Below are 26,487 nucleotides of genomic sequence, written 5' to 3'. Positions count from 1 at the left end.
AAAGATCAACAAAATTTATTTTAATTGGCATGATGAACATTTTATACTTTATCCAACTGAAGATTAATTTGTCATCACTGTACCCTGTAAATTTTTGAAACCTGATTTTATAAAAATTACTAATGCTGGTTCTTGAGTAATCTAAAAAAAATGGCATGGCCTCAATTCTAGATTTCTCCTTCCAGTCCTAAGCAGTTAGATGAGTACTGACTGGTACTCTAAAGTTGCTTTGGTAGGAGACTTAAGAGTAAAGCAAGGGCAGCAAGCAGCACCGCCCGTGTGAGCCAGTCCAAGACAAGTATGAGCCGGTGGCAGCAGGTCCGAGGGACCCTCAAGCAGTGAGCGCACAGCGGGAGAGTGACAGCCACTCTCTTCATTCTGTTCCGCCATTACAAAGAGCAGTAAACTGCGTTCAGGGGACCTGAGGCCCCGCGTTCATGCTCCGTTTCATTTCCCGTCAACGACAGTGTTTAGCAGTTTGTTATTATTGCTAATATGATCTCTGAGTCATAGTTGAAGAATGCTGCTGCCGAGGAGGCCCATGGGTACGGGTACATGTTCAGGTTCAGCCCCCTGGTACTGATTTTAATGTAAGGTTTAATTTAGTCTCTCTCTCTCTCTCACAGCTTTATTGAGGTATAAATGACGTACAACAAACTGCACATACTTAAAGTGCACAATTTGATCTATAGTCTTTAAAATAGCATGAAAAGTGCCTGACGACTTAAAAATAAAAACTATTCAATTTAAACATATCATTTTAAAATAGTACATTTATGAAACAGGTATGGATTTGTAAAAAGGTGGATGGAAAGGAATTAATTTGATTCCCAGGTACCAAATTTATTCAGAAGGTTTAGAAATGCCAAAATTGACAGCCAGTTTCCGTGACTTTCTTCGTGCAGAGGAGCTGGGTGCGGACTTCTGGGGAGCCCTGCTGGGTGCTGGGGTGGCAGCTTCCGCCTGCGGAGACACGGGCTGTGCAGCCTGGGAGGACTGCAGCGAGGCCGAGGAGCTTTCCTGTGGAACCACTTTGGTCACCTCAGAGGAACCTGGCTTGCTAGGCGCAAGTGAGGCAGCTTGAGAACTCTGGGCCTCCTTATTCTCAAAGGTCTTTTTGTTTGCTACTCTTTTTTTAGTGACCTTTAAAAAGAATAAAAGCATCATTAATTAGCAATCGAGGTTAAAGACAGCTCGTGAGAGAAAATGCCATAAGCCACGAGGCACTATCTGCTGGTCACAGCTGATGTGGGACTTCCGCTTCCGATCTACAATTCAGACCTCAACATTCACAGAAAGGCCTGCAGCGCAGGATTTAAGATTCTCTAGAAATTAAAGTGTAAGAAGTTTTATAATTTTGATGGTCAGCTGCTTTCTGTTAGTGTAGCATTTTACTACCTGCTACAGTTACTATTATTTATTAGTGCACAAACAGCAAAGGCCAGAGCAGATGTGTCACCATTACCTTCCAGATATCTAAACTGCCACCGAGAGTAAACTGACTCATGTAAAAAATCTGTACTGAAGGGTGTGTTTTTTTCTTTTTCTTTTCCTTCCACGTCTAGGGCTTGGACTCAGGGCCTGAGCACTGTCCCTGAGCTTCTTTTACGCAAGGCTAGCACTCTGCCGCTTGAGCCACAGCGCCCCCTCTGGTGGTTTTCTGTGTGTGTGGTGCTGAGGAATGGAAGCCGGGGCTTCGTGCAGGCTAGGGCAGCGCTCCACCGCTGAGCCACCTTCCCGGTCCTACTGAAGGGTTTTGTTTGAGTTCCTTTCCCGACCTCACCTGCAGAGGTATGAACTGGTTGTGCGTGCTGCCTGGCAGGCCTCCGGCCCCAGGCACGGTCCCCGAGTAGGAAGTGGGGTGGAAGGGCCTCCCGGGAGCCGGCACCGGTGGTCGCCACGGCACCGAGCCAAGAAGATGCGAGGATGGAGGCATCATGGCAGCTGCTGGGAACCACAGAACATTTTCTTCTTAGTAAAATCAAAGCCTAGAAATCAGACCTCTCCCTTCCTGACAGCCTTTTCTTGGCTTTTCCCGCTCCAGCCCCAAGTCTACACTTGTAACCATTCTTGTTTAACATCATTCGGCCTGAGGATCCCTTCTTGGGGCTCTGAACTAGCCACAGAAAGGAGTTACCGTTCTGCTTGCCTGAACAGGCCGGGATTACCAAATATGGATAGGAGACTGCAGAATATTTGCAATTACATTGAACAGAAATGAAAGGGTCTTCAAGCTATTCCTCGAGAGAGAAAAGCCTGGGCACATAGAGAGAAATCTTAAGGATCTCACCTGCCCCAAATGCTAAGTTGCTTCCATAGTGATCCCAGCCTACAAAAGAACCAAACAAGCTCAAGTCCTGAGAGCTGATCATGGTCACATGACATGTAGAATCTTTATTTTTTCCTATTCTAATATTTGCAAGTTTAGAAACCATTTTTTTTCGGCTATTCATTATTATACTGGGGTTTGAACTGAGGGCTTCACACTTGCTAGCAGGTTCTCTACTACCTGAAAGCTGTCCTTTGGCTACTACCTTGTCTTCTTTCAAGACAGGTGATCGCTACTGCTTTCTTTGAGTTGGTACAGGGGCCTCGAACTCAGGACCTCTCGCTCGTACTGAGCTACACACATTCCCAGGCTTACTCTGCAGTACGATCTGGTCTTTGCAACTACACAGAGGCTGCGAAAGGTGACTGGTATTTCTGTGTGACTTTGATGGCCCTGGCTTCAGGCTTATTACTCTCCACAATTTCTTCTTACATGACTAATTGCTTGAATACGTAATTTTGATTTTTTAAAAAAATTGCTTCTTAAAAGAACTCTGTAAAAATAATAACAAATTACAATTTTAGGGCAAACAGTCATAAAAGCAAAATACCTTACCAGTCGGCTGGGGATAAACTGGAGGAATGGTTCCAGGTGGAACAGCAGGAGGATAATTTGGAAATATTGGTGGAGGAAAAGGAAAATTCACTCCTAGGGAGCCCTATGGAAATATTTAATAGTTTTTAAGATAATACAATAGAAAGTGTCCTTAAAGACTAGTCAAAATGTGAATAGAGAAGTCACGGAGAGGTCATACCAGCTGTTGTAATGCAAAAAGTGCAGCTTTCTCCTTGGCTTCATTTTCAGAGGGGCACTGTGGCCCAAGGACTAGCAAGCCGTTCGATAATTTTACTTGGCAAACTGTCATTGTCTAGACAGAGAGAACACAGATCATCTACTAAGTTATCTGTTTCGGAAGTCCACTTCTTCTCCCCAAGCTTGCTATACACAAATGGGATCAATTCATCTGAACCTAATCAAAAGAGTACTTGTTCTCAGAGGCTCCCAAATAATCTCTTTCTCTTCCTCCTTCTCTATAGTTCCTACCCACAACTATAGAGTTGTGAAGTTGTGATGTGGCTTACAGTCTTGAAATGCTTTCTATCCTACCCTTTACAGAAATGAGTTATTGGCTATTAAAACTTTCTTCCCTTTCCCAGTTGTGTATTTGATTTCACTTTTATTTTCCTTGAGTTGGAACCCATGACCCAGCATTTCCGAAACAGGCCTTCTAGTACTTGAGTCATGCCCCCAAGCCCTAGAAGAAAAGTATTTCAAGATGTAGTGCAATACTGCTTTTCTTGATTAAAAAAATAAACTTATTTACTTTTTAAAATTTATTTGGGTGCCAGTCCTGGGGCTTGAATTCAGGGACAGGGTACTGTCTCTGAGCTTTTGTGCTCAAGGCTAATGTTCTAACACTCTGAGCCACCGCCAACTTTTCTGGCTTTTTAGTAGTTAATTGGACAGGAGAGTCTTTATGGATTTTCCTGTCTGGGCTGGCTTGGAACTGTCATTCTCACATCTCAGCCTCCTTAGTAGCAAGAATTACAAGTTTGAGGCACCAGCGCCCAGTTAATTATTTTGAAACTTTGGGATTGAACTCAAAGTATTGTGCATGTGAGGATAAAGAATTTCTTCTACTACTGAGCTAAACCTGTGGCCCTAGAAAACTTATTTTTAGTTAAGCTCCCCCAAACTTCTTTTGTGTTAACTTCTTTATATATAACTAGAGCTCTAGTTATATATAAATGAAATAGACAGCCAGGCATTGTTAGCTCATGCCTGTAATCCTCGATACTCAGAAGGCTGAGATCTGAGGACTGTGGTTCAAAGCCAGCCCAGGCAGGGATGTCCTCTATCTCCAATTAACCACCAGAAAACCAGAAGTGGCACTGTGGTTCAAGTGGTAGAGTGCTAGCTTTGAGCTGAAGAGCTCAGGGACACCGCCCAGGCCCAGAGTTCAAGCCCCATGACCTACCAAAAAAAAAAAAAAAAAAAAAAAAAAAAGCCAGAGTGGAAAGCATAAAAATCTATGCTTTTCATGAAATTTTAAAAGCCCTATTGTATGTTTTCTATGCAAAGGTTTTCAGTTAATTAAAGCTCAATTAATGAGCTTGCATAAATGGAACAGTTAGGATACTCTACCTGAGGTGTTCTCAGAAAGGAGAAGTCTGGTTGTGGCATTCCAACAAGGGAACAGATTCGAGAAAGTTCAGTTACTGGAGTGGATACAGGAGGGATCTGGCCAGACCAGCACACGCCGTCCACAGACGGAACACTCTGGTACTCGTTAGCGCTGGGAGGCTTGTGTGTGTAGGGTGCTACCAGAAAAAAGGAAAGGAGATATATATATCCATACACACATATATACACACACACACACACACACACACATATACACATACATGTATTAATGAAATGATACCTCAAATTAGTTCATCATTGTAGGGTTCTATATTCTATAATACAGCTAGCAGGAAGTTGCCAAAAAGTTTCAAAAATTAAGTTTCTAAAGCAAATAGCAGTACTTAGTATTAACTGGTTAAAATTTCAAATGCAATTTTAGGTGATTATGGTTCATTGACGAAGTAGTGTATTAAAGAGTTTAAATAAGGCTAGGCAGCTTGCTACTCAAAAGGCTGAGATTCATGAGGTTTTCAGTTCAAAGTCAGCCTGGGTAGAAAAGAGAATCCAAGAAAATCCAACTCCATATGAGCAGCAAAAGGCAGGGGTGGCGTGTGACTCCAAAGGCAGAGTGCAGGGGTGGCGTGTGACTCCGAAGGCAGAGTGCATGCTCTGTAGGCAGGCCACACAGCGCCAAGGCCCTGAGTTCAAACCCAGAGCCACCAGGAAAACAAAAAAGCTTCAGCGTTGTTTTCACAGAGTAGAAAGTTCGGAATAGTCACACTTTATGACCGAAAAATTCACCAGTAGAACAAAAGCACCCCTTGGTGAAGAATTAACCCAAATTCCTGTTACGTGGCTCACCCAAAGGGACTCAGTTCCACAACGTGGGTGGGGTTTCTACGTCAGCTTCTATGTGCTTTAGTTTTCTTTGCTATACTGAAATTAAGTACAACTTACTTTGTTTTGACAATGGGGGTTGTATTTATTCCACTACTGTTTTAATTATTTTGTTCTGTTAGGAGCATGTCTTTCCCTATGATAAATAACCAGTTTCTAATTGGATTTTCCATTTTTATTTTGATGCTGGTACTCAAGGCCAGGACACTTTCTGTTAGCTATTTTTCTGAACAAGTGGCACTCTACCATTTGAGCCACATCTTTTTTCTTAATTATTTTAGGATAGGTCTTGCTTTTTGCCTGGGCAGGCCTACTTTCCCCACATACCTGGGATGACAGGCATTTTGCTCCCATCTCTAGCTTTGGTTGAGATGGGGGTCTCACTAACTTTATGTGTGGACTGCCTCCACCCATTACCATCCACCCCAATCTCAGCCTCTTGAGTAGCTTGAGTGTGAGCAACTACGATCAGCTAAAACGATGAGTTTGTTTAAAAAAAAAAAAGTGATAAAAGCAACCAAAAGAACTGTAGGTCTTTGAAATGGTATTACTAGTATATTACTACTTTATTAGTACTTACCCGATTTCTTATTTTGTTTAGTCTGGGAAGACAGTCCATATTCATCTTTTCTACTAGAGGAACTAGCAGCTTCACTGCCAAACTGTTTCAGCTCATTTGTACGGTCCATGCTATCTGAGCCATCAATTTTCAAAATTTCTTTGAGCATCCGTGTTCCCTTCTGTTTTGGAAATGGTCCATATGGAGATGGAAGGTTTGGGAAATAAAAGTTACCTTAAGATTTACAGAGCTTACTCATCTTTCTTTTTTTTTTTTTTAGGTGTTTAGATGGAATCCATGACCAGGTACATGCTAGGCAAATGTTCTACCACTGTGCCTTTTTATTTGATAGAGCTTCACTGATAAAATTAAGACCTAGCTACATTCATACAGAGAAAGGCAAATCAAGATCAGATTAAATGTCACGATTAGATTTTTTTAAATCCACATTTCCAGGTATAGAAATAATATCTTTAGAGTGCTTGCCTAGCACGCATGAAACCCTGGGATTCGATTGCTCAGCACCACATAAACAGAAAAGCTGGAAGTGGCGCTGTGGCTCAAGTGGTAGAGTGCTAGCCTTGAGCAAAAGAAGCCAGGCACACTGTCCAGGTCCTGAGGCTCAGGACTGGCCAAAAAAATAAATAAATAAAATGAAAAAAAATCAAAGAAACAAAACCTTTGTGTTTAACTTTTGGCCTGGTCACCTAGTAATAATATTTGGAAAGCAGGGAGAGGCTATGGTGTAATAAGAGAAAAGATGGCTAGCGTTCCTAAGACCTGGCTCGCTCCACAGAATGGTGACAGGCCCCAGGTGTCTGAACAGCTGCTCGGGGTACTGTGTGTGCAGGAGCCGCAACACCTATGGCATACAAACCATGGCAAAGGACTGTGGTGACAAATGCTCTTCACTGGGAGGCTCTCCGTGATGAGATGACTGCACTTCATTTTCTTTAGAGATATTCAAAGATGCTAAAAAGTTCTCCATTCCGGAACTAGGCTAAAACAACAAATATTTACAGATGAAGTGGAAAATAGAAGGATGTAAGAAGTTAAGAGGTTTATGCTAAAAAAATTATCATCCAATCATCTCGGGTATTAAAGCTTGGGAAGAGAAGTTCAATAAAGATCTTTTATTGATAGTATTTGAGTGGGCTGGGAATGTGGCCTAGTGGTAGAGAGCTCGCCTTGTATACATGAAGCCCTGGGTTCGATTCCCCAGCACCACGTATATAGAAAAAGCCGGAAGTGGCGCTGTGGCTCAAGTGGTAGAGTGCTAGCCTTGAGCAAAGAAGAAGCCAGGGACAGTGCTCAGGCCCTGAGTTCGAGGCCCAGGACTGGCAAAAAACAAAACAAAACAAATAGTATTTGAGTAATCAGCCACCAACCTTTTGGGTTTCTGTGACTCCTGGACTTTCATTTCTCTTCAACAGCTTGATATTATTACATTTAGCAGAACCTCCAAAGGTCTGTAAAAACGTGAGAATCAACTTCGCATGCAAGTAAATGTACAGTTAGTACTTAACAGTACTTTCCTATATTGATAAGGTGGGAGATTTCACAAATGAGATTTCTTTCAATTATGAACATAGGCGATACACCACTGATACATGGATTGGATGTCACTGTCCCCCCAGAACTCTAGCCACGCAGCGGGATGGACTTAGGAAGCAGGACCTTTAAGAGATAATTAAATTTAGCTCATCAGTAGAATGGAACCTTCATAATGGTATTCGGGCTTTAAAAGCAGGGAGAAAGCGCTGGTGCCTGGGCCTCATGCCTGTAACCCTACTCAGTGGGCCTCTGGGGCTTAAGAGGAAACGTCTGTGAGGCTTTCATCTCCAATTAATGAGAAAAATGCCAGACTAGAAGTATGGCTCAAGTGGTAGTGAGCGTGCCAGCGAGGAGTGAAAAGGCTCAGGGAGAGGTCAAGGCCCCGAGTTCAAGCTCTGGTATCAAAACGGAAGAGAAAGAGAAACGGGCTTTTCTATTCTTTCTTCCTCCATCTTCTTTCCCTCCCCTAACAAGCTCAGATGTAAGGGCCATCCTCAGGCCAGGACGAGAGCCTGCAAACAGACACGGGTACCTCACCAGACGCTAGCCATATTTCAATAGAGCTTGGTTTCTTTCAAAACTTATGTGAGTATATTAAAACAACAACAACAACAACTGTAAATATCTTGAGTGGCATCCCAGCCACAATAAAATACAATTCAGCAACTGCCCTCATCGTGGACTTCCCAGCTTTCAGAATTTTGAGGACACACATATTTAAGCCACTCAGTCTATGCTGCTTTGTTATGGCAGCTCAGACTGACTCAAGAAGTCAAAATGTTATTCTCGTTGTATTTCAGTATAAAGGGCTTTATTTCAAATCTTACACATTTAGAATTGAGAATGCTATTTTGAGAATAATGATGGCTTCACTAAAACTCCACAGTTTCACTAGAGAAGCAAATACATAGAAATTTTATCAGGTTTTTTTTTTTTTATAGAAGGCATAAGAAATAGCATATCAGTTTTAGAAGGAGAGAACAGGCAATTAAACTATTTACTTGTATCTACTTATTAATAGAGTCCATTTACTGAGGACCTATTACATAACCCCCCAAATTAATGACTTCAGCGCCACGTCTGGCTTTTTCTATATATGTGGTGCTGAGGAACGAAATCCAGGGCTTCATGTATATGAGACACGCACTCTACCACTAGGCCATATTCCCAGCCCCAAATTAATGACTTTAAAATGATCTTTTTTTTTTTCTTCAGAGAATAGTGTACAGTTTTATTACAATGATTTCCATACAAAAAGCACACAAATCAGAAGTCTACATCTTTGTGAGTTTTCAGTGAATACACCTGTGCAACTAGATAAAAACCTAACATCCTAGATAAAAAACCAACATGCAGCTAAAAACCAAAACATCACAATCCACAGGAGTGTCCTGTGCCTTCAGTCCCTGTCCCCACCACAGGTACGTACCCAGGACCCTGGTTTACACAGCGTGGCTAGGCTCTGCCTGTGGGTATTGATGTAAATGGGACAGTTTGCTCTTTGTTCTTTTACTCAACATCATTTTTGTGAGGTTCAGCATTGTCTAGCAGTAGATGGCTTGTTCACTGTTGCAATGCCTTCTGTGTGCATTTCATAATCCCATTCTGCAGGTGAGAGGTATTATGCTATTTCTAGTTCTCAGTTACAGTGAGGATCACTGAGGTGAACATTTTAAGTACGTGTCTCAGTGATCACATGTATACACTTCTTTTGGCTCTATACCTGTGAGTAATTGATCCATGTGTCAGTTTTTCATGGTGGTTGTGGACTGGATTGACACCATTGACACAGGAGCCGGCATGTGGCTGGGAGTGTCATGGTATCATATTAGGCTTTAATTTTCACTCCTGTGATAAATAACAGGATTAAGCATATCTTCATATATGTATGGACCACTTGGACAATTTTATAGTGAAGCTCTTTTTCAGATGTTTTGCCTGCTTATTGAGTTGTCTGTCTTTTTTTAAAGAGTTCTTCCTATTTTCTATAAAAACTCTTTGAGTTTTTGACTTTTTGTCAGATGAATTCTATGGCATGGCTTGTCTTTTTTTTTTTTTTTTTTTTTTTTTGCCAGTCCTGGGCCTGAGCACTGTCCCTGGCTTCTTTTCTGCTCAAGGCTAGCACTCTGCCACTTGAGCCACAGCGCCGCTTCTGGCCTTTTCTATATATGTGGTACTGGGGAATCGAACCCAGGGCTTCATGTATACGAGGCAAGCACTTTTACCACTAGGCCATATTCCCAGCCCATGGTTTGTCTTTACATTCTTTTAATGTTGACTTTTGGTGAATAAAGTGTGGTGGTTTTGCAGTGCTGGGGATTGAGTTTTGGGTCCTGGGCATGCTAGGCAAGTGCTCTTCCACTAAGCTCGACCCCAGGCCCAGTTTCTCATGTTAATGTATAAAATGATCTTTTTTTTTTTTTGGCCAGTCCTGGGCCTAAGACTCAGGGCCTGAGCACTGTCCCTGGCTTCTTTTTGCTCAAGGCTAGCACTCTGCCACTTGAGCCACAGCGCCGCTTCTGGCCGTTTTCTGTATATGTGGTGCTGGGGAATCGAACCTAGGGCCTCGTGTATCCGAGGCAGGCACTCTTGCCACTAGGCTATATCCCCAGCCCCTAAAATGATCTTTTTTGTGTGTGTGGCAGTACTGGGGTTTGAACTCAGGGCCTCTTGCTTGTTAGGTCAGTGCTCAATACCTTTTGACCCATGTCACCAGCTCTGCATAACTTTAATAGAGTATTAGCTTATTATAGATCTTTTTTCTTTTTCTGTGCTAAATTATAAAACTACACATACTAGGGAAGCTCTCTACCACTGAGCTACATCCCCAGTCCAAGACATCAGCTTTCAAATTTTATGTGTTAAAGCATTAATCATACAGCAAAGTGAACACATTATATATATCAATATATGATAAACACACATATATAAATGAATACATTATGTATGATATAATCAAGATTCCTTGATGGATAAAATGTATATATTCTTCTTATCAAATACTAGACTATATAAAAAATAACATAAAATGGTTATCAGCTTCTCCACACCAATCTAGTGCCACAGAATTTATACCTTAAGACTGCTATGTTGTTCCATATACTAACCTGTACATACAAACTCCTAAGTGTGCATATTGCACATATGCATATGTGTAGACTATATATAATGAGGGAAACTAAAAGCCATTTCCATTACTGTGGTGTGAACTCAGGGCCTTGTGCTAGCTGGGCAGATTCTCCTTTTGTCTCCTTGTTAAAGATGAAGCAGCTAGCTGTGAGAGGCGAGGAGTTGCTCATCTGCCTCTTAAATGGCCAAATCAAGATGTGGGGTGCCTCTGGCTTCACACCGTGGGTTCTGGCTGTGGGACTTTCCCTCTGGGTGACTGTCAGCCTGGCCCTCACCTGCCTGCCCACTGCATACCGTCTCCAGTGTGGAAAAATCGGTAAATGTCAGTCTGATGTCACCGAGCACCACCTGCATTAAAACGCGACTACTACAGTTTGATTTTAGGAAAGCTTACCTGTTTACTGGACATTTTTTGTGAGCGACATTCAGCTTTAGGACTCCTACATTCTTCTTTAACTAGAGATTTGAGAAATTGAGTTTTTGGTAAATGGAAGAGCTTACTTCACCATTAAATTGACCAAATATTTACAAAACACTGTGTTAAAAGCTCAGCTCTAAGCCTGGCCCTGGTGGCCACTCCTGTAATCCTACGCCAGAGGCTGAGATCTGAGGACTGCAGCTCAAGCCAGTCTGGGTAGGCAAGTCCCTGAGACTCTTATCACCAGTAAGTACTCAGAAAAAAGCCAGAAGTGGTGCTGTGGCTCAACTGTGGCTCAAGTAAAGTGCTAGCTCTGACAAGAAGTTAAGGGACAACACCCAGGCCCTGAGTTCAAGCCCCAGGTCCAGCACAAAAAAACAAAACAAAACAAAACAAAATCCTCAGCTCTAGTCCCTTATTCTACTCCCCAGCTCCATGGAGCCCCTATTTGTGAGGAGAACCAGTAATAGCACAGCATCTACTAGGGAATCCAAGTTACAGAGCACCTCTTTCCCAGCAGGAGTCAAAGCATTGTAAGTTGACCTTTGTGTTTGTTCCCAGGATAATCCACATGCAAATTGTCTGAATTTGGTGGATTTTAACTGGTGTGGAAAAGGCTTTTTCCATGAGGCTGTATTTGAAAATAATGAAAGGCAATTAACTTGGCAACTGTGTAAGGTAGTGGAGACGTTTGGGCAAAAAAGTAACTAAAAAGGTTAGAAAGCTGGAGAATGAGATATCCACAGGGGCTTCCAAAAGATCTATTTTATTAAGAATCTGGAAACTATGAGCCTGCCCAAAGCTGTGGAAATAGTCAGGGAAAACCTAAGTTTCTAGCTCTGGCTACCCTTGGAGCTATGCAAACAGGACATGAGTGCTAGAGCAGAGTTGTCAACTGCCTCCCTAGGTACTGAAGTCATGCCCTACCCAGTAGCACCAGGGCCCTGTCACAGAACTTACTGACTCCTAGTACTTAAGATATGCTGAGGTTACTATTTTGAAGTAAGATCTTGTTCCAGACCCTGGGAAAAGGCAGACTTAAAATCAAGAGTCTCCGGCTGGGGATATGGCCTAGTGGCAAGAGTGCCTGCCTCGGATACACGAGGCCCTAGGTTCGATTCCCCAGCACCACATATACAGAAAACGGCCAGAAGCGGCGCTGTGGCTAAAGTGGCAGAGTGCTAGCCTTGAGCAGGAAGAAGCCAGGGACGGTGCTCAGGCCCTGAGTCTTAGGCCCAGGACTGGCCAAAAAAAAAAAAAAAAATCAAGAGTCTCTCTCACAATGAATGCCAAGCAGAAAAAGCTGTTTTCTCTCCTGAGAACTCAAGTTCTGAATGAGAGTCCAGTTTCAGTCAGCACAATGAAGTTCCTGTGCGTGTGATCTGCGGTGCTGGGGACTACATACTAGGCATGCACATACATGCACATACTAGGCAAATGCTCTAACCCCCAAGCTACACAATGATTCCTCGCTTTTGAGATACAGCTTCTCTACGAGCTCAGGTTGGCCTCACTTGAGGTTCTCCTGCCTCTGTGGATCCCCAAGTTCTGGGGGTTAAGATGTGTGTTTACACACCAAGTTCCCCGTGTTCAATCAGTCCTTACAAAAAAGTAGCCAAAGTAAACTGATGTTAACTAGTTACTTTTCTATGGATTTTATCAGTGCCCTGAGTCCAAGGCCCAGGACTGGCCAAAAAAAAAAAAAAAATCAAAGAACAAAACAAAACAATGAAACAAAAAATTCCCCAAAGATAAGCCAGGTCTAAGAACTATACACAATAGCATCATTATTCATTATAGTTCCAAATGTCGTCAGGGGATGAGTGGCTAAACAGTATGTGCCATTCATATGACAGGATATTATTCAACTGTAAGAATGGAAGAAGTACCTACTGGTACACTTAATGATGATACACCTACTTGAAAACATCATGAGACATGCTTACAGACATTATAGCCAGTGAAAGAAGTGCTAACACTACATTACACATTTTCTGATTCTTTGTGAAATTTCTAGAATAGGTAAATCCATGTCAGAAGGTAAATTAGTGGTTTCTGGGAGCTAGAAGGGTGACTTGCTAATGGGTATGGTACTTCTTTTGGGGTGATAAAAATGCTCTTCATTTGGAAAGGTGTGGTGATTGGGCAATTATATGAAAATACAAAACAAAAGCCCCAAACAAAAACCAAAGAACTGTATACCTTATGAGGATGAATGTATTTTAGGATAATGAGTTATATCTCAATAAAGATGTTTATTTACTTTTGTAAGGAAGCAAACAGCGTACAAATATACTAACTTCAAACTTACATTTTCGGTGAGGGTCATGTTTTCTTTGCTGATATTTAACATTGCTGTCACTGAAGCCAGATTTATGCTGCTGAGTTACTTGACTTATTTCTTGAGGTAGAACTGTACCCTAAAAGTTAAAATGGTTACAAATTATTTAAGTATAAACTTGATGTTATAATTACCTTTTATTCTCAACTTTTAATTTGCTATTTTTATAAAAATTACACAGCCTCATTAGAAAAAAGCTTCACATGAAAAAAACAAACAGAATTTCAAGAACTACCCCAAATCCACCAACATAAATAACAACCATTCAAGTACTGACAATCACACAAGTGTTTCTGTGTTTTGTTTTGTGTTCTGCTAGTCCTGGGGTTTGAACTAAGGGTCTGGGTGCTGTCCCTGTGCGTCTTTTGCTCAAGGCTAGCCCTCTAATACTTGGAGCCACAGCACCACTTCTGGCTTTTTTGATAGTTTAGTGGGGATAAGAGTCTCACAGACTTTCCTGCCTGCTCTGGTTTTGAACTGTGATCCTCGGATCTCAGCTTTCTGAGAAGCAAGGAGGACGTCACGAGCCGCCAGCTCCTGGCCACACCAGTATTTCTGTATTCATTAGGTAATAAAATAAATGGGCAGCAATCATTTTCCACAAGTGTAACTATTTTAGTAGGAAGGATTAAGTCTACTTTTGCTTAATGTCAATAAATACAGAAACTGAGGAAAATACTTCGGTGTTTTTTTCACCACAGAAAGATCTCTATATTTGCTATATTACAGATCTCTATATTTGCTTCAAAATAATTCCCCTGTAGGGTAGGTGTTGATAGGGAGTGAGCAATAGTTACAGATGAAACAGAGCTGGACACAAACACAAGCAAGATAGGACATGAGAACTTTTGCTATTCTCTTGATTTCATTGTGTTTAAAAAAAAAACATAATTTCTGATATTTCATCAAAATTGGGGAATCCTAACTCATTTACCTTCTTTTCATGGAGCCTCCTCAGATACCTCATTTCCAACCCCCCCCCCCCCCCCCCGCTGACCTGGGGCCTAGATACTGTCCCTGAGCCTCTGTGTTCAAGGCTAGCACTTGACCACATAGCCACAATACCACTTCCCATTTTTGAGTGGTAAATTGGAGGTAAAGAGTCTCACGGGGACTTTTCTGCCCTGGCTGGCTTGTAATTGCGATCCTCGGATCTCAGCCTCCTGAAGTAGCTAGGATTACAGGTTGAGCCACTGGCACCCAGCTGCTATTTTCTTGAAATTGCTACTTAGAACAATATTAAGGCTATGCTACTTAAATCTATGAAGCATTTATTATTTAAATGCTTATTTATATTAGGTAATTAATAATTCTTCTATCCTACAGGAAATGTTTAAAACATGGGCAGATTTGACTAAAATAAATAATGAAATAATACCCAGTAAATGCAGAAGATTACAAAAACACAAAACTGGTTCTAAGGGAACAGAAGGGCTTAAGTATACCTAGAGGGATTTTAGCGGATAAAGAGTATTCAAGGCAGAAGGAACAAGGTTTGAATCATTTGTTTACAAGCAAGGGAAAGTAGACAGACCAATCTGACTGGAAAAACGATTTCACCAAATAGCTGGGGTAATTCTATATGAATTAAGTGTGACTACAGAAGATTACAGAAGGCTTAGCCATCGGTTTGAGCAGTCTGTCTATACCAACAGTACCAAGTATATTCAAGTAGGGAGCCCTCTGCATTCACAAGTACCAGAGCAATGGGTTTAGGCCTGGAAGGGCTCAGGTCACGGAGGTCACACAGATCCAGGGAAATAGATTTGCTCGGAACCTGTACTCTTGGAGATGCTCTGTCCTCTTATTTTGTTTGGTTCTGCAGTGCTGGCTTGATGCACTCCAGGGAAGTGCTGTCCATGAGCTATAGCCCAGCCCCTCTGTGCATTTCTTAATCACTAAAGAGCATGTAAATTTGCTCATTCTTATATTTAAGAAACTCAAGTGCTAATACATTATATATTCCAGTGGGAAAAAACTAAGTTACTGAGCATCCCTAAGACATACTGTTGAATTTAAAATATAATTGATGTGACTGCAAAAAATATCCACAGCTGATTTAAAAGAAAAGTATATTCTCATTCATTGGCCCCAAATTTTATATATGTCTAAAAAAATGGTGAAAACTCATGATCAAAACTGTCATTTTCTATTTTTATGAGATTTCAGGGGAAAAATACGGAAGAAATAAAGAAGTCAGGCACTGGTGTCTCATGCCTGTCATCCTAGCTACTCAGGAGTCAGATCTGCGGATCATGGTTTGAAGTCAGCCTGGGTAAGAAAGTGCATGAAACTCTTATCTCCAGTTAAACACTAGAAAACTGGAAGTGGAGCTATAGCACCAAGTGGTACAGCATTAGACTTGAGCAAAAAATAAATAAATAACCTCAGGGGCAGTGCCCATGCCCTTGAGTTCAAGCCCACAACTGACAAAGAAAATAATTTTTCCTTTAAAATTAATTGTTCACCAAAAGGTACTAACCTTCTCTTGAAGAACTGGCTGGAAGTGCTGAATTTTTCCAGATCCTTGTAAGGACTGCCAAATATTAGAAAATTCATCATCGTCTTTGGCAGGTACCTAGTAAAGCACAAATAATTTCTAAATAGAACATGACAAAATATTTACATTAAAAATTAAAACAATTATTTTTAGCCAGCTGATGGCTGGCCCATGCCTTATAATCCTAACTACTCAAGTGGATGAGATTTGAGGGTGGAGGCTGGAAGCCAGTCAGTGCAGAAAATCCCTAAAGAATCTTATCCAATTAACTAGCAAAAAGTGAAAACTGGAGGTATAGCCCAAGTGGTGGAGCATCAGCTTTGGGTAAAAAAGCTAAGCAAGAGTTGGAGGCCCTGAGTTGAAACTCCACTACCAGCATGCAACACACACACTAATTATTTAGTAAAATTACTGAGTGGTTGATATAGCACTTGAGTTTCATTCACTGAAATACTAGCCGGGGCCAGTAGCCCAAGCTTGTAATCCTAGCTATTCAGGAGGCAGAGATCTGAAGATCACAGTTCAAAGCCAGTCCAGGCAGAAAAGTCCCTGTGAAAGTCTTATCTCCAATTAACCACTCAAAAAACGAAAGTGGAGCTGTGACTCCAAGTGGTAGAGTGCTATCCTTGAGCAAAAGAGCTCAGGGGCCTAGTCCAGGCTCTGAGTTCAAGCCCTATGACTGACAAAAATAAAAAATAGTTCAGTTCTTGGTTGTCTAGAGGTTTTTGTTTTCTAGTGGTTAACTGAAGATAAGAATCTCACAGGACTTTCCTGTTCCGGCTGGCTTTCAGTCTCTTGAGCAGCTAGGATTACAGGTATGAGCCACCAACGCCCACTAAGTAATCCTTTTTCTTTGAATCCTCCTGAAAACTTGTTCTTGATGATACTCAATTTGATGAATAAGAGGATGTTTGTTTTGGTTTTTTTGTGCTGATCCCTAGAGTTTGAACTTAGAGGCCAGAGTGCCGTCTTTCAGTTTCTTTTGCTCAAAGCTATTGCTCTACCACTTGAGCCACAGGTCCATTTCCAGAAGTTTGGTAGTTAACTGGAGATAAGAGACTTTCCTTCCTGGGCTGGCTTTGAACCATGATCCTTAGATCTCAGTCTCCTGAGTAGCTAGGATCACAAAGGTGAGCCATGTGTACCCTGCTGAATCGAAACTTTGAAGTCAAAATGAAGTAGGAAGCCAAATTAGGTCTCAACTTAAAAAGCTCTCAATGATTTGTGATTTGTAAAGACAGTAGGGACAGGGCTGGGAATATGGCCTAGTGGCAAGAGTGCCTGCCTCGTATACTTGAAGCCCTGGGTTCGATTCCCCAGCACCACATATATAGAAAACGGCGAGAAGTGGCGCTGTGGCTCAAGTGGCAGAGTGCTAGCCTTGAGCAAAAAGAAGCCAGGGACAGTGCTCAGGCCCTGAGTCCAAGGCCCAGGACTGGAAAAAAAAAAAAAAAAAAGACAGTAGGGACAAATTAAGACTGAGAAACTTACTTGAGTAGGAACAAAAAGTGATTGAGGAGAATGGTTGAGGCCTCCCAAATGCCCGGATGAAATAGATGAATTTGAGCTACACTGATTCACAGCTGGCTGTGGTTTCACAATAGCTGTCAACTTCTGGTTTCCAGTTTCAGAACGGTTCCCATGAGAAAGGTTCACCAAGGCACTTGTTGGCAGCCGGTAACCTCTACCAGGTGAGCACCTATAAGTTAAGAGTCAGAGGGAAATAATTCAATAATTCAAACCTTTAAATGAAAAATAACAGCAGGGGAGGTCTGAATTCTTTGGCTGCATTTGAAGTGCACAGGCAGGAAGGGCTTTGGGCTACCCATGTATTCTAGGCACAGCACAGTCACAACACCTGAGGACCACTTGGTATAATGACTGTAAGCAGTAATTTCATGTAAGGAGGCTAAAAGAATGATTGTTATGTGGAAATACAAACCATACCTTATTGTTAGGCCTCCATAAAATTCTTCATCAAATAATACTTCAAACAGTATATCAGCTTCTCTATTAGCTGTTAGAGACAGAGAGAGACTAATCAAAACTCAGGAGTAAGGTTTTGGAGTGCACAGGGTATTATTTAGTTCACTTAAAAATTCACAAATATTTTGCATATGACCAGGTGTGGTAGTGAGTATCTATAATCCCACAATGGGGAAGCTGAAGCAGGAGGATTGGGGGTTCAAGTCATTCTGGGGTAGAGGAAGACCCTGTTTCAAACTCTCCTCTCATCACCAAAAATTAGTGGACATGAAGAACGACAGTAACCCAATAAGTATCGTACAAGGTAAGAAAACAGGAGTGCCTTAGGAGATGAATTGTCCAGAAAGGTAATCCCATCTTCAATTTAATTTGACAGTGGTGCTTTCTTACTTATTTCACCTTGAACAGTGATCTTCCCCATCTCAATATATAGACGTGCAATATAAATATGGCTGAAGACGGTAAGTATTGAGATATTACCCCCTTTAATTCCTATGATGGTGCCACGAAGGCCAACGGGAACTGAAAAATTCTCTCTCACGTTTACCACACGGTCAAAGAGACGAAATTCTGCATCTCGATCAGGAATGACTCCATGCTGCTGTTCTAAAGGCTGGAAAGAAGCAAATTAGTAATTACAATGTCAAGTTTTCCTGATATCTTGTAAATTTTTTTTTGTTTTGTGACAGTGTCTTGCTAAATAGTTTAGACAGGCTTTGAATTCACTATGTAGCCCATACTGGCCTTGAACTCTTGGTTTTTAGGCCTCGGACTTCCTAGTGCTAGAATTATAGGTACGCAGCACCATGCCCAACTTAAAATTATTTTTGTTCTTTTTACACTTTCCCAGTAAAGGCAACAACTTGAGTGCTTTCACAGGAACTTACTCTGTATAACAAATGGGGCTTCACTGTCACTCGCACTTTCTTGTTACTCTTCCTTTGCTGAGGAAAGAAGAAAAAAATTCAAAATATTAAAATTATAAAATTCAACTATGAATTTAAAAAGTTTTGTCGTTGTAGTAAGGAGGAATAAACATTTATAAAATGCCTGTAGCTGAAATTATTACAAAGGAAATTTTCTGGTGTGACTAAGACACAGAAAATGCTAGATTTTGGGGCTGGGGATATGGCCTAGTGGCAAGAGTGCTTGCCTCGTATACATGAGGCCCTGGGTTCGATTCCCCAGCACCACATATACAGAAAATGGCCAGAAGTGGCGCTGTGGCTCAAGTGGCAGAGTGCTAGCCTTGAGCAAGAAGAAGCCAGGGACAGTGCTCAGGCCCTGAGTCCAAGCCCCAGGACTGGCCAAAAAAAAAAAGAAAATGCTAGATTTTTTTTTTTGTCGGTTGTGGGGCTTCAACTCGGGGCTTGGGGCACTGTCCCTGAGCTTTTCTGCTTAACTCTACTACTCTATGTTGAGCCAAAGCGCCACTTCTGGTTTTCTAGTGGTTAATTGGAAATAAAAGTCTCACAGTTTTCTACCTGGGCAGACTTTGAACCATGATCCTCAGATCTCAGCCTTCTGAGTAGCTAGGATTACAGGCGTGAACCACCAACACCCGGCACAGATTAATTTTTATACTAAGAAAAGGTCTCCCCATATGCTGGGGATCCAACACAGAGTCTTATGCATGTCCACCAAGCATTCTACCACTCACCTACTTTCTGCAGTTCCTTTAGGAGTGTCTCCAAGTGTAACTAACAATTTAAAACACACACCAAACACAACATAAGAGACCCTTCTCCCCCTACTTCCCCTTTAACACAAGGGACTACAAAGGTCTGTTTTAAAGGCTTTATCAATGCTATTCTATTAGAATGAGATATTGTTTTCTCTACAAAGAATTATATGAAATGCTCAACAAAGCATTATATTAAAGAGAAAAAAGTATGAAGTAACAACAGAGGTTTTGTGAATACCTGCAAAAATTTAGCTGGCATTCATTCATCTTTGCCTTTTTTGATGTTCAAATGTACTGGCTATCTAAGAAATGCTGAAAGAAGAGCTTTCTCCTGTTTTTCCTACTTGTTCTGTGAATTCATACTTTAAGAATTGGCTTCCTTCCACCTGTGAGATGGGAATCCTGTTCTAATAAGAATGCACAAGTAACTTACATATGCTACATAATCCATCAAATACTACTCGTAGTTTTTTTTTAATGTGATTTCTTACCTAATGGAAAAAAGATGGCGATTTAACCATGTAGCAACACACACAGCTTTGGAACACACACAGTTTTTAGGTCTGGGCACAGTGGCTCATGCCTGTGATGCTAGCTACTAAGCAGGCAATAGTTAGAAGGGTCAGACTGGGCAATAAGTTTGCAGGACTCTCAACCAATAAAAAGCCATATATGGTGGTATGCACCTTGTCATCCTAGTTACTCAGAAGGCTGAGATCTGAGGATCTGAGGTTTGAAGCCAGCCCAGGAAGTATAAAGTTCATGAGACTTTTACCTCCAATTAATCACAGAAAAAGCTGGAAGTGGCACTGTGGCACCAAAAAAGAAAAAAGCACACACAGTACTGTGCCTAGAGTACTGCCCACACAAAAAGCAGCCCAAGTGCTCAAACCTATCCTTTGGCATTATTGCAGGACAGCCTTGATTAAGAGTACATGGCCATCAAACCTGATTCATTAGGCAAATGAGTCAACGGGGTAATTGGTACAACAAGTCCCAACCCATAGCTAATGAATGAGGAATTTGGAGATTGGCTACTCAGTCAGTCTACTGACTACTCAGTAACCTGGCTGCTCAAGTTAAAACCAAGACAAAATTTACTGAACTTAAACAACAGAACATTTAAAAAAAAACAGGAAAATTAAGGGGGATATTAAAATAATCTTAACAATGGACTTTCAGAGTGACAAGGTCTATTTTAGAAGTAATTGTATGAGGGCTGGGAATGTGGCTTAGTGGTTGAGTGCTTGCCTAGCACTCAGTACCACAGAAACAGGAAAACCTACAAGTGGTACAGTAGCTCAAGCAGTAGAGTGCTAGCTTGAGCAAAAGAAACCCGGGGACAGTGCCCAGGCCCTGAGTTCAAACCTCAGGACTGGCCAAAAAAAAAAAAAAGAAGTAATGGTATAAGTCAACTTAAAATGTTATGTTCTATAGGAACATAAACTGTCTTTTAATGTAGTTGAAACAAGCAAACATGGGGGATTAATCTTATTTCTCAGTCACACATATTCTAACATGACTGGAATCACTAAATTTTAATTCTTAGACTATGACATGCTACAAGGAAATAAAACAAGTGATATAGTTTTTGTACAATAAAATAAATTTATAGTTATTCAGATATAGTTACTAATGGCCAATGAAAAGGATTAGAATTTTTTTCAAAATAATAGAATTATTTAATTAGAATCATTTAGTAAATACATTAGAGGGTTGAAACATAAGTGAGTTATTTGTAAAATAATAAAAAGTCCATTTAATAATGTCGGAACTCATTAATAACCTTGGTTATTGGAAGTGAGGGTAAATACCTTGCATTTTTCAACTTCCTCCTCAATTTTCTCAACAATGGCTGCATCCAGAATTTGCAAATCACAAGAAGAACGAGACAAAGTGCTGACAGGATGTCCTTTTAGCCAGGTAGTAATCTCTTGAACTTTCTCAGCACTGGAGCAAAAACAGTAATAATTTTTTTTTTTCATTTTAACTAAAACATTCTGAGTGCTTAAAGTCCTAGTACAAACTTTCTGAGAACTATGAATTATAATTCATAAAGCAAAAAAATGAAACAATACCAAATAAAACAAAGCAGCGTTGAACTTACCCATTCTCTTCTTCTCCAGGCCAAATATCATCCTCGTAGAACACGTCCTCTTGGCTATTTTTAGCTATGTAACTAAATAGTTCTGGAGCTCTAGACAAACAAATAAAAATACTGCCTTATACACGTATGGCTAAGTTCACATAAAATTCCTATAAATTTGAGTCTCAAGGGGATGTTAATACATTTTGAGGACTCATTATAGTATTATTAAGGGATGTGACTAATATGGAATAGAGATTGTAAGGTTTGTAAGCCATACTATTCTTGTACCCTAACAAACAACTCCCACTGGATGAGGAAAAAATAGTTCCACTCATATACTTAAAAAATCTTCTTTTACCATGATACATGATAAATGGACAAAAATAATAAAAAACAAATTCACAAAAAAAAAAAACAAATTCACTTTCTAAATACGGATTTGTTCTTCCAATCTTGCTCAAAATAAACAGGAATGTGACCTTATTCCAAATGAGGCTACTGACTGAGGTAGTCAACCTCAAGCAGGGGTCATCAGGATGACCTCTATTTAATCTGCTGGGTCCCCTTCTGTCACGGAAGGGTGGGACACTGAACTGTCAATCAGAAGTGAACATCGGCCCTGTGACAACTCAGACACTTCCCTCTAAAACTGGTAATGAGCAAAGCAAACGGCACAGTCCTAGCAGACCCCCTCTGTAAGGACTCAAAAAGGCTCCGCCACTGCTCTATGTGCTTACAGGGACTTCCTTCACGTCTCTAAGCTCTCCACAGAGCCCTCACCCCTCTACCCTCCCTTACCTCTCTAGGTACTCAGCGAGAAGTTGCTCTGCTGCAGATGAATACATCCACTCGCTCCCAACTTTCTTGGTATAGCCAGGCACCTCTTCATTTTTTTTGTTGAATTTGAGATTTAAACCCACATTTGCTTTATGGTCTCCATGAGGGCTAGAGTGAAACCACACATACACACACATACACAAAAGTTTTAAAATCTGGGTAAGCTAGAAAAAGGCTTGCTTTCAATTCTTAGAAAAGCTTGCTTTTGACTGTTCTACATTTTTATTTATGGTTATTTCCAATTAGCAGTAATTAAAAAAAATAGAGGGAAGACTTAAAACCCAAGCTGAAAAGGCATGCAAATACATTATATAATTCTGGGGGAAAAAAAGGATATCAAAATACAAGGGAATACATTATTGAGGCTCACACACACTCTGATACCTTTTTTCAAGGTTCAATTTGTTAGCTGCTAAAAAAAGTCTTTCCAAGGATCTACAACATATGCCATTCAGATAAAAGTTTACCACCAGAGGAATTTATACACAATTTTAAAAGAAAATTCACAGCAGTTATTAAGAGAAAAATACTTAAAAGACTATGTGTTCAAACTTTTGTTTTTTCTCTAACACAAACTTACTTTCTCCTAGATCCTCTTCCAATAAAAATACTTCCTGTAAACCTTGAAACAAGGTATCCACTCACTCCAAGGCGACTGGCCAATACATATCCTGGGTTGTACTTTATAGAATATTTCTTTAAATATAAAAAACAAAAAAGGTCAATTATGGAAACACAAGTTGACATTAAAAGTTTGGAGATATTTAACACAACACTAACCATGGGATTGTGGTAATGTGATTCTCATTTGGATCCTGTGAATTTAAACATGGTTTCCCAATATTCTCCAGGTTGAGCCTGCCCACTCTTAACTGAATTAAGATGAGAAATCTATGCAGAAAGGCCATTTGTCCCTTGTAACTAAAATTGGAGGTCTGAATTATTATGAAAGGCTTTACACAGTATGGTATCATACCTGTAGGAATAGGGTATGATAACCCAAATGCCTCATAACTTTGAAAACAATAATTCAAAATAAGCACTAGGGATTAATAACAGGATTTCAGCGATTGCATTTTTCTCCCTAAAGATTTTCATTTTTTCATCCCTTCAGTTTTTATAGTGCTGGGATTGAACCCATACACTTACCTATGCAAGGCTAGTTTTATGTAAATTTAAAACAAATTTATTAGTAAGTAATTATAAAAAAGGTTACAATTCCATAAATCAGATAATAAGTACAACAAGTATGGGTTAGTGTCACCCCCTTCTATCATTCTCCTCTTTTATCCCTTGTCACTATTCTCAAGTTACGTAGTCCAATATTTATACCATGCCCACTGAATACAGTGTCTACAGTGACTCGCCCTCCCTCCCTCTACTCCTGTGCCCCTCTGCATTGCCCCTCCCCCAAACAGGTTTCCATTTCTTGGTATTCAGTTGGATACACAGGTCAGTAGCACCTGTGGACCCCTCCTCCTCCTCCTCATCTCTCCGACAATAAATGCACAGAGCCCTGTGTATGTTATCATGCATGTTTGTATTTTAGATTTAGCTTCCACATATGACAGACCTTACTTCACATGATTTTTTTCCTCCTGCAACTGACCTATTATTCTAACAGATGAGTGACACTGTACAGATGTGCCACATTTTCTTGATTCACTCGTCTGTTGCAGGGCACCTGGGCTGCTTCCATAACTTAGCTGCTGTATATAGTGTGGCAATGAGGGTGGATGTGATTTAGGTCAATTTCTGAGAGCAAAGATTCTAGGATTTCCTTCACATAAAACATGTGAAATAAGCTGGAGAGATGTGACAAAAACAGGCTAGCATCTTAGACGTTGACTGACTGCAAATGAAACCATACGGGCTGTGGTACTCACGTGCTGGTTCTGTATTAGAGCCTCAAGGTTGGGCTCACACGGGATGCTGAAAACCACTCGAATCCTACCTTCTGCAATCACATCACCCGAGTCCTGGACCTAAGTGAAAACACAGTATGCTTTACTCTCTCTTTCATAGCATTTTGTTTTTCTACTTATTTCAATGGTTTAATTTCTAAAATAGAGCACAACAATAAAAATCAGGTGGTACAAATCAGTAAGGTCTTTATGGCAAGAAATATTCCAGTGAAATGTGCTGTGATGTGGGAATATTTAAATGTTTCTCACGGTTTCTATCAAGGTGAAATAAAATTGAATTCTGACTTTTCTGTAACTGTAAAAAAACAATCAGGTGGTAGAAATGTTCTTGGAGTTTTTAAGTATCATTAAAAAAAATTAGGGGCTGGGGATATAGCCTAGTGGCAAGAGTGCCTGCCTCGGATACACGAGGCCCTGGATTCGATTCCCCAGCACCACATATACAGAAAACGGCCAGAAGTGGCGCTGTGGCTCAAGTGGCAGAGTGCTAGCCTTGAGCGGGAAGAAGCCAGGGACAGCGCTCAGGCCCTGAGACCAAGGCCCAGGACTGGCCAAAAAAAAAAAAAAAAAAAAAAAAAAAAAATTAAATTAGGGCTGGGGATATGGCCTAGTGGCAAGAGTGCTTGCCTCATATACATGAGGCCCTGGGTTCAATTCCCCAGCACCACATATACAGAAAATGGCCAGAAGTGGCGCTGCGGCTCAAGTGGCAGAGTGCTAGCCTTGAGCAAAAAGAAGCCAGGGACAGTGCTCAGGCCCTGAGTCCAAGCCCCAGGACTGGCAAAAAAAAAAAAAAAATTAAATTATTTGCAAATAATTTCAAATTTCCAAAAGGTTATACAGACAGTGCAAAGGAGACTTGAAACCTAGATTTGCCTATAGTTGACATAAAAAAATTGGCTACATTTATATTTTTGTACTGTGTTCATATATAATTATGAACATTTTTTGAGAAAAGTCCTGAATGAGGATACTGTGAACTCAGTAGTTACCAATATTCTCTAGGGTTAGGACTGTCCACTTTGTTCAATACAGACGTGAGGGTAAGATTTTTAGGGACATTTGTGCCTTCCATAAAGTTTCCTCAGAGGTGTGCTGATATTTAACTGAGTTAAGATAAACAACCTATACAGAAAGATCATTTAAAATGCTATTATTTTTCTGAACCATTGGAGGATATATTACATATACTACGTATCTTCCTTCTAAATATTTCAGTATTAATAAACTTATTTATTAACTTCCTAAGAACATTTTATTATAAAACTACAGTACAGTCACTAAGTATATAAACTTACACTAATAAAATATTTTTCTCTAAGCTACTGTCCATATTCCAATTTTGTCAGTTAATCTAGTAATGTCTTACATGAAATTCTTTTCTTCCTCTCCAGGCTAGGCTCACACATTGCATTTAGTTGTCTCTGTTTTGTTTTCTTGTTTTTGAGACACTGTCTCACTATGTAGCCCAGGCTGGCCTTGAACTCGCGATCCTCCTGCCTCAGACTCTCAAATGCTGGGATTACAGGTGTATGCTGCCAAACCAGGCAAAAAAATCAGCCTTTTTTTTTTTTTTTCTCTCAGTGCTGGGCATTGAACCTAGGACCTTGTATGTAGCTAGGCAAGTTCTCTACCAGTGAGCTTTATCCCTAGCTGTATTTTACTTTTGCTGTGCTGCTATAAACAAGAGCCTTCTCTTCCCGATGATTTCAATTATGTCCGTGGAGTCATGGATTCATACTTTCCCTCAGTGATTCCAGTACTCAGACCATCTCAGATCTGACGCGTCAGTGGGAGACCTCAACCTCCTCCTGTGTCATCTGACAAGCTCCCATTGTTCTCCTGAGCACTGATTTCTAGAATGACAAGATAGGCCAGGCTCATTTTGTGGATTCCTTGTCTCAGGCCTCGAGACTACTTTTAGTGAGATATGGTATTTGCCGTCAAAAGCTGGGTCTTACAGGTGTTCATTGCTACTGGGGGAGAGGAGGTTTTGCTTCTTTATTTTTTCAATAAATAGGCCTGGAAAAATATGCATGGACAGCTACACATACATACAAACTATACACATATATATGTGAATCTACAAACATGTATTTTAGAAATCATAAA

The 26,487-nt window shown here is 40.6% G+C and overlaps 1 protein-coding gene across 6 annotated transcripts in view; it reads right to left on the bottom strand.

Moving 5' to 3' along the window:
* The window catches only part of Xrn1 (5'-3' exoribonuclease 1), a 53,008-nt gene continuing 26,521 nt past the window's right edge, over positions 1-26,487 (bottom strand). The window contains exons 23-43 of one of the 6 annotated variants that reach the window (XM_048334945.1): positions 24,337-24,435; positions 23,031-23,146; positions 22,412-22,558; positions 21,632-21,721; positions 21,339-21,474; positions 18,728-18,784; positions 18,321-18,453; positions 17,802-17,871; positions 17,346-17,553; positions 15,837-15,932; positions 13,325-13,433; positions 10,990-11,051; positions 7,301-7,381; positions 6,790-6,912; positions 5,934-6,093; positions 4,475-4,650; positions 3,084-3,197; positions 2,885-2,987; positions 2,291-2,329; positions 1,784-1,947; positions 1-1,143 (exon numbers count right to left, since the gene is read on the bottom strand). In XM_048334945.1, coding sequence (XP_048190902.1) covers positions 844-1,143; positions 1,784-1,947; positions 2,291-2,329; positions 2,885-2,987; positions 3,084-3,197; positions 4,475-4,650; positions 5,934-6,093; positions 6,790-6,912; positions 7,301-7,381; positions 10,990-11,051; positions 13,325-13,433; positions 15,837-15,932; positions 17,346-17,553; positions 17,802-17,871; positions 18,321-18,453; positions 18,728-18,784; positions 21,339-21,474; positions 21,632-21,721; positions 22,412-22,558; positions 23,031-23,146; positions 24,337-24,435 — 2,583 coding nt within the window. In that variant the 3' untranslated portion in view covers positions 1-843. The other 5 variants (XM_048334943.1, XM_048334947.1, XM_048334946.1 and 2 more) reach the window with 5 other exon arrangements.

This window comes from Perognathus longimembris, chromosome 26 (genome assembly GCF_023159225.1).
Source record: "Perognathus longimembris pacificus isolate PPM17 chromosome 26, ASM2315922v1, whole genome shotgun sequence".
In the NCBI taxonomy this organism is placed as follows: Eukaryota; Metazoa; Chordata; class Mammalia; order Rodentia; family Heteromyidae; genus Perognathus; species Perognathus longimembris.
The sequence above is the reverse complement of the archived record's forward strand: the minus strand, read 5'-3'. Positions and strand labels throughout refer to the sequence as shown.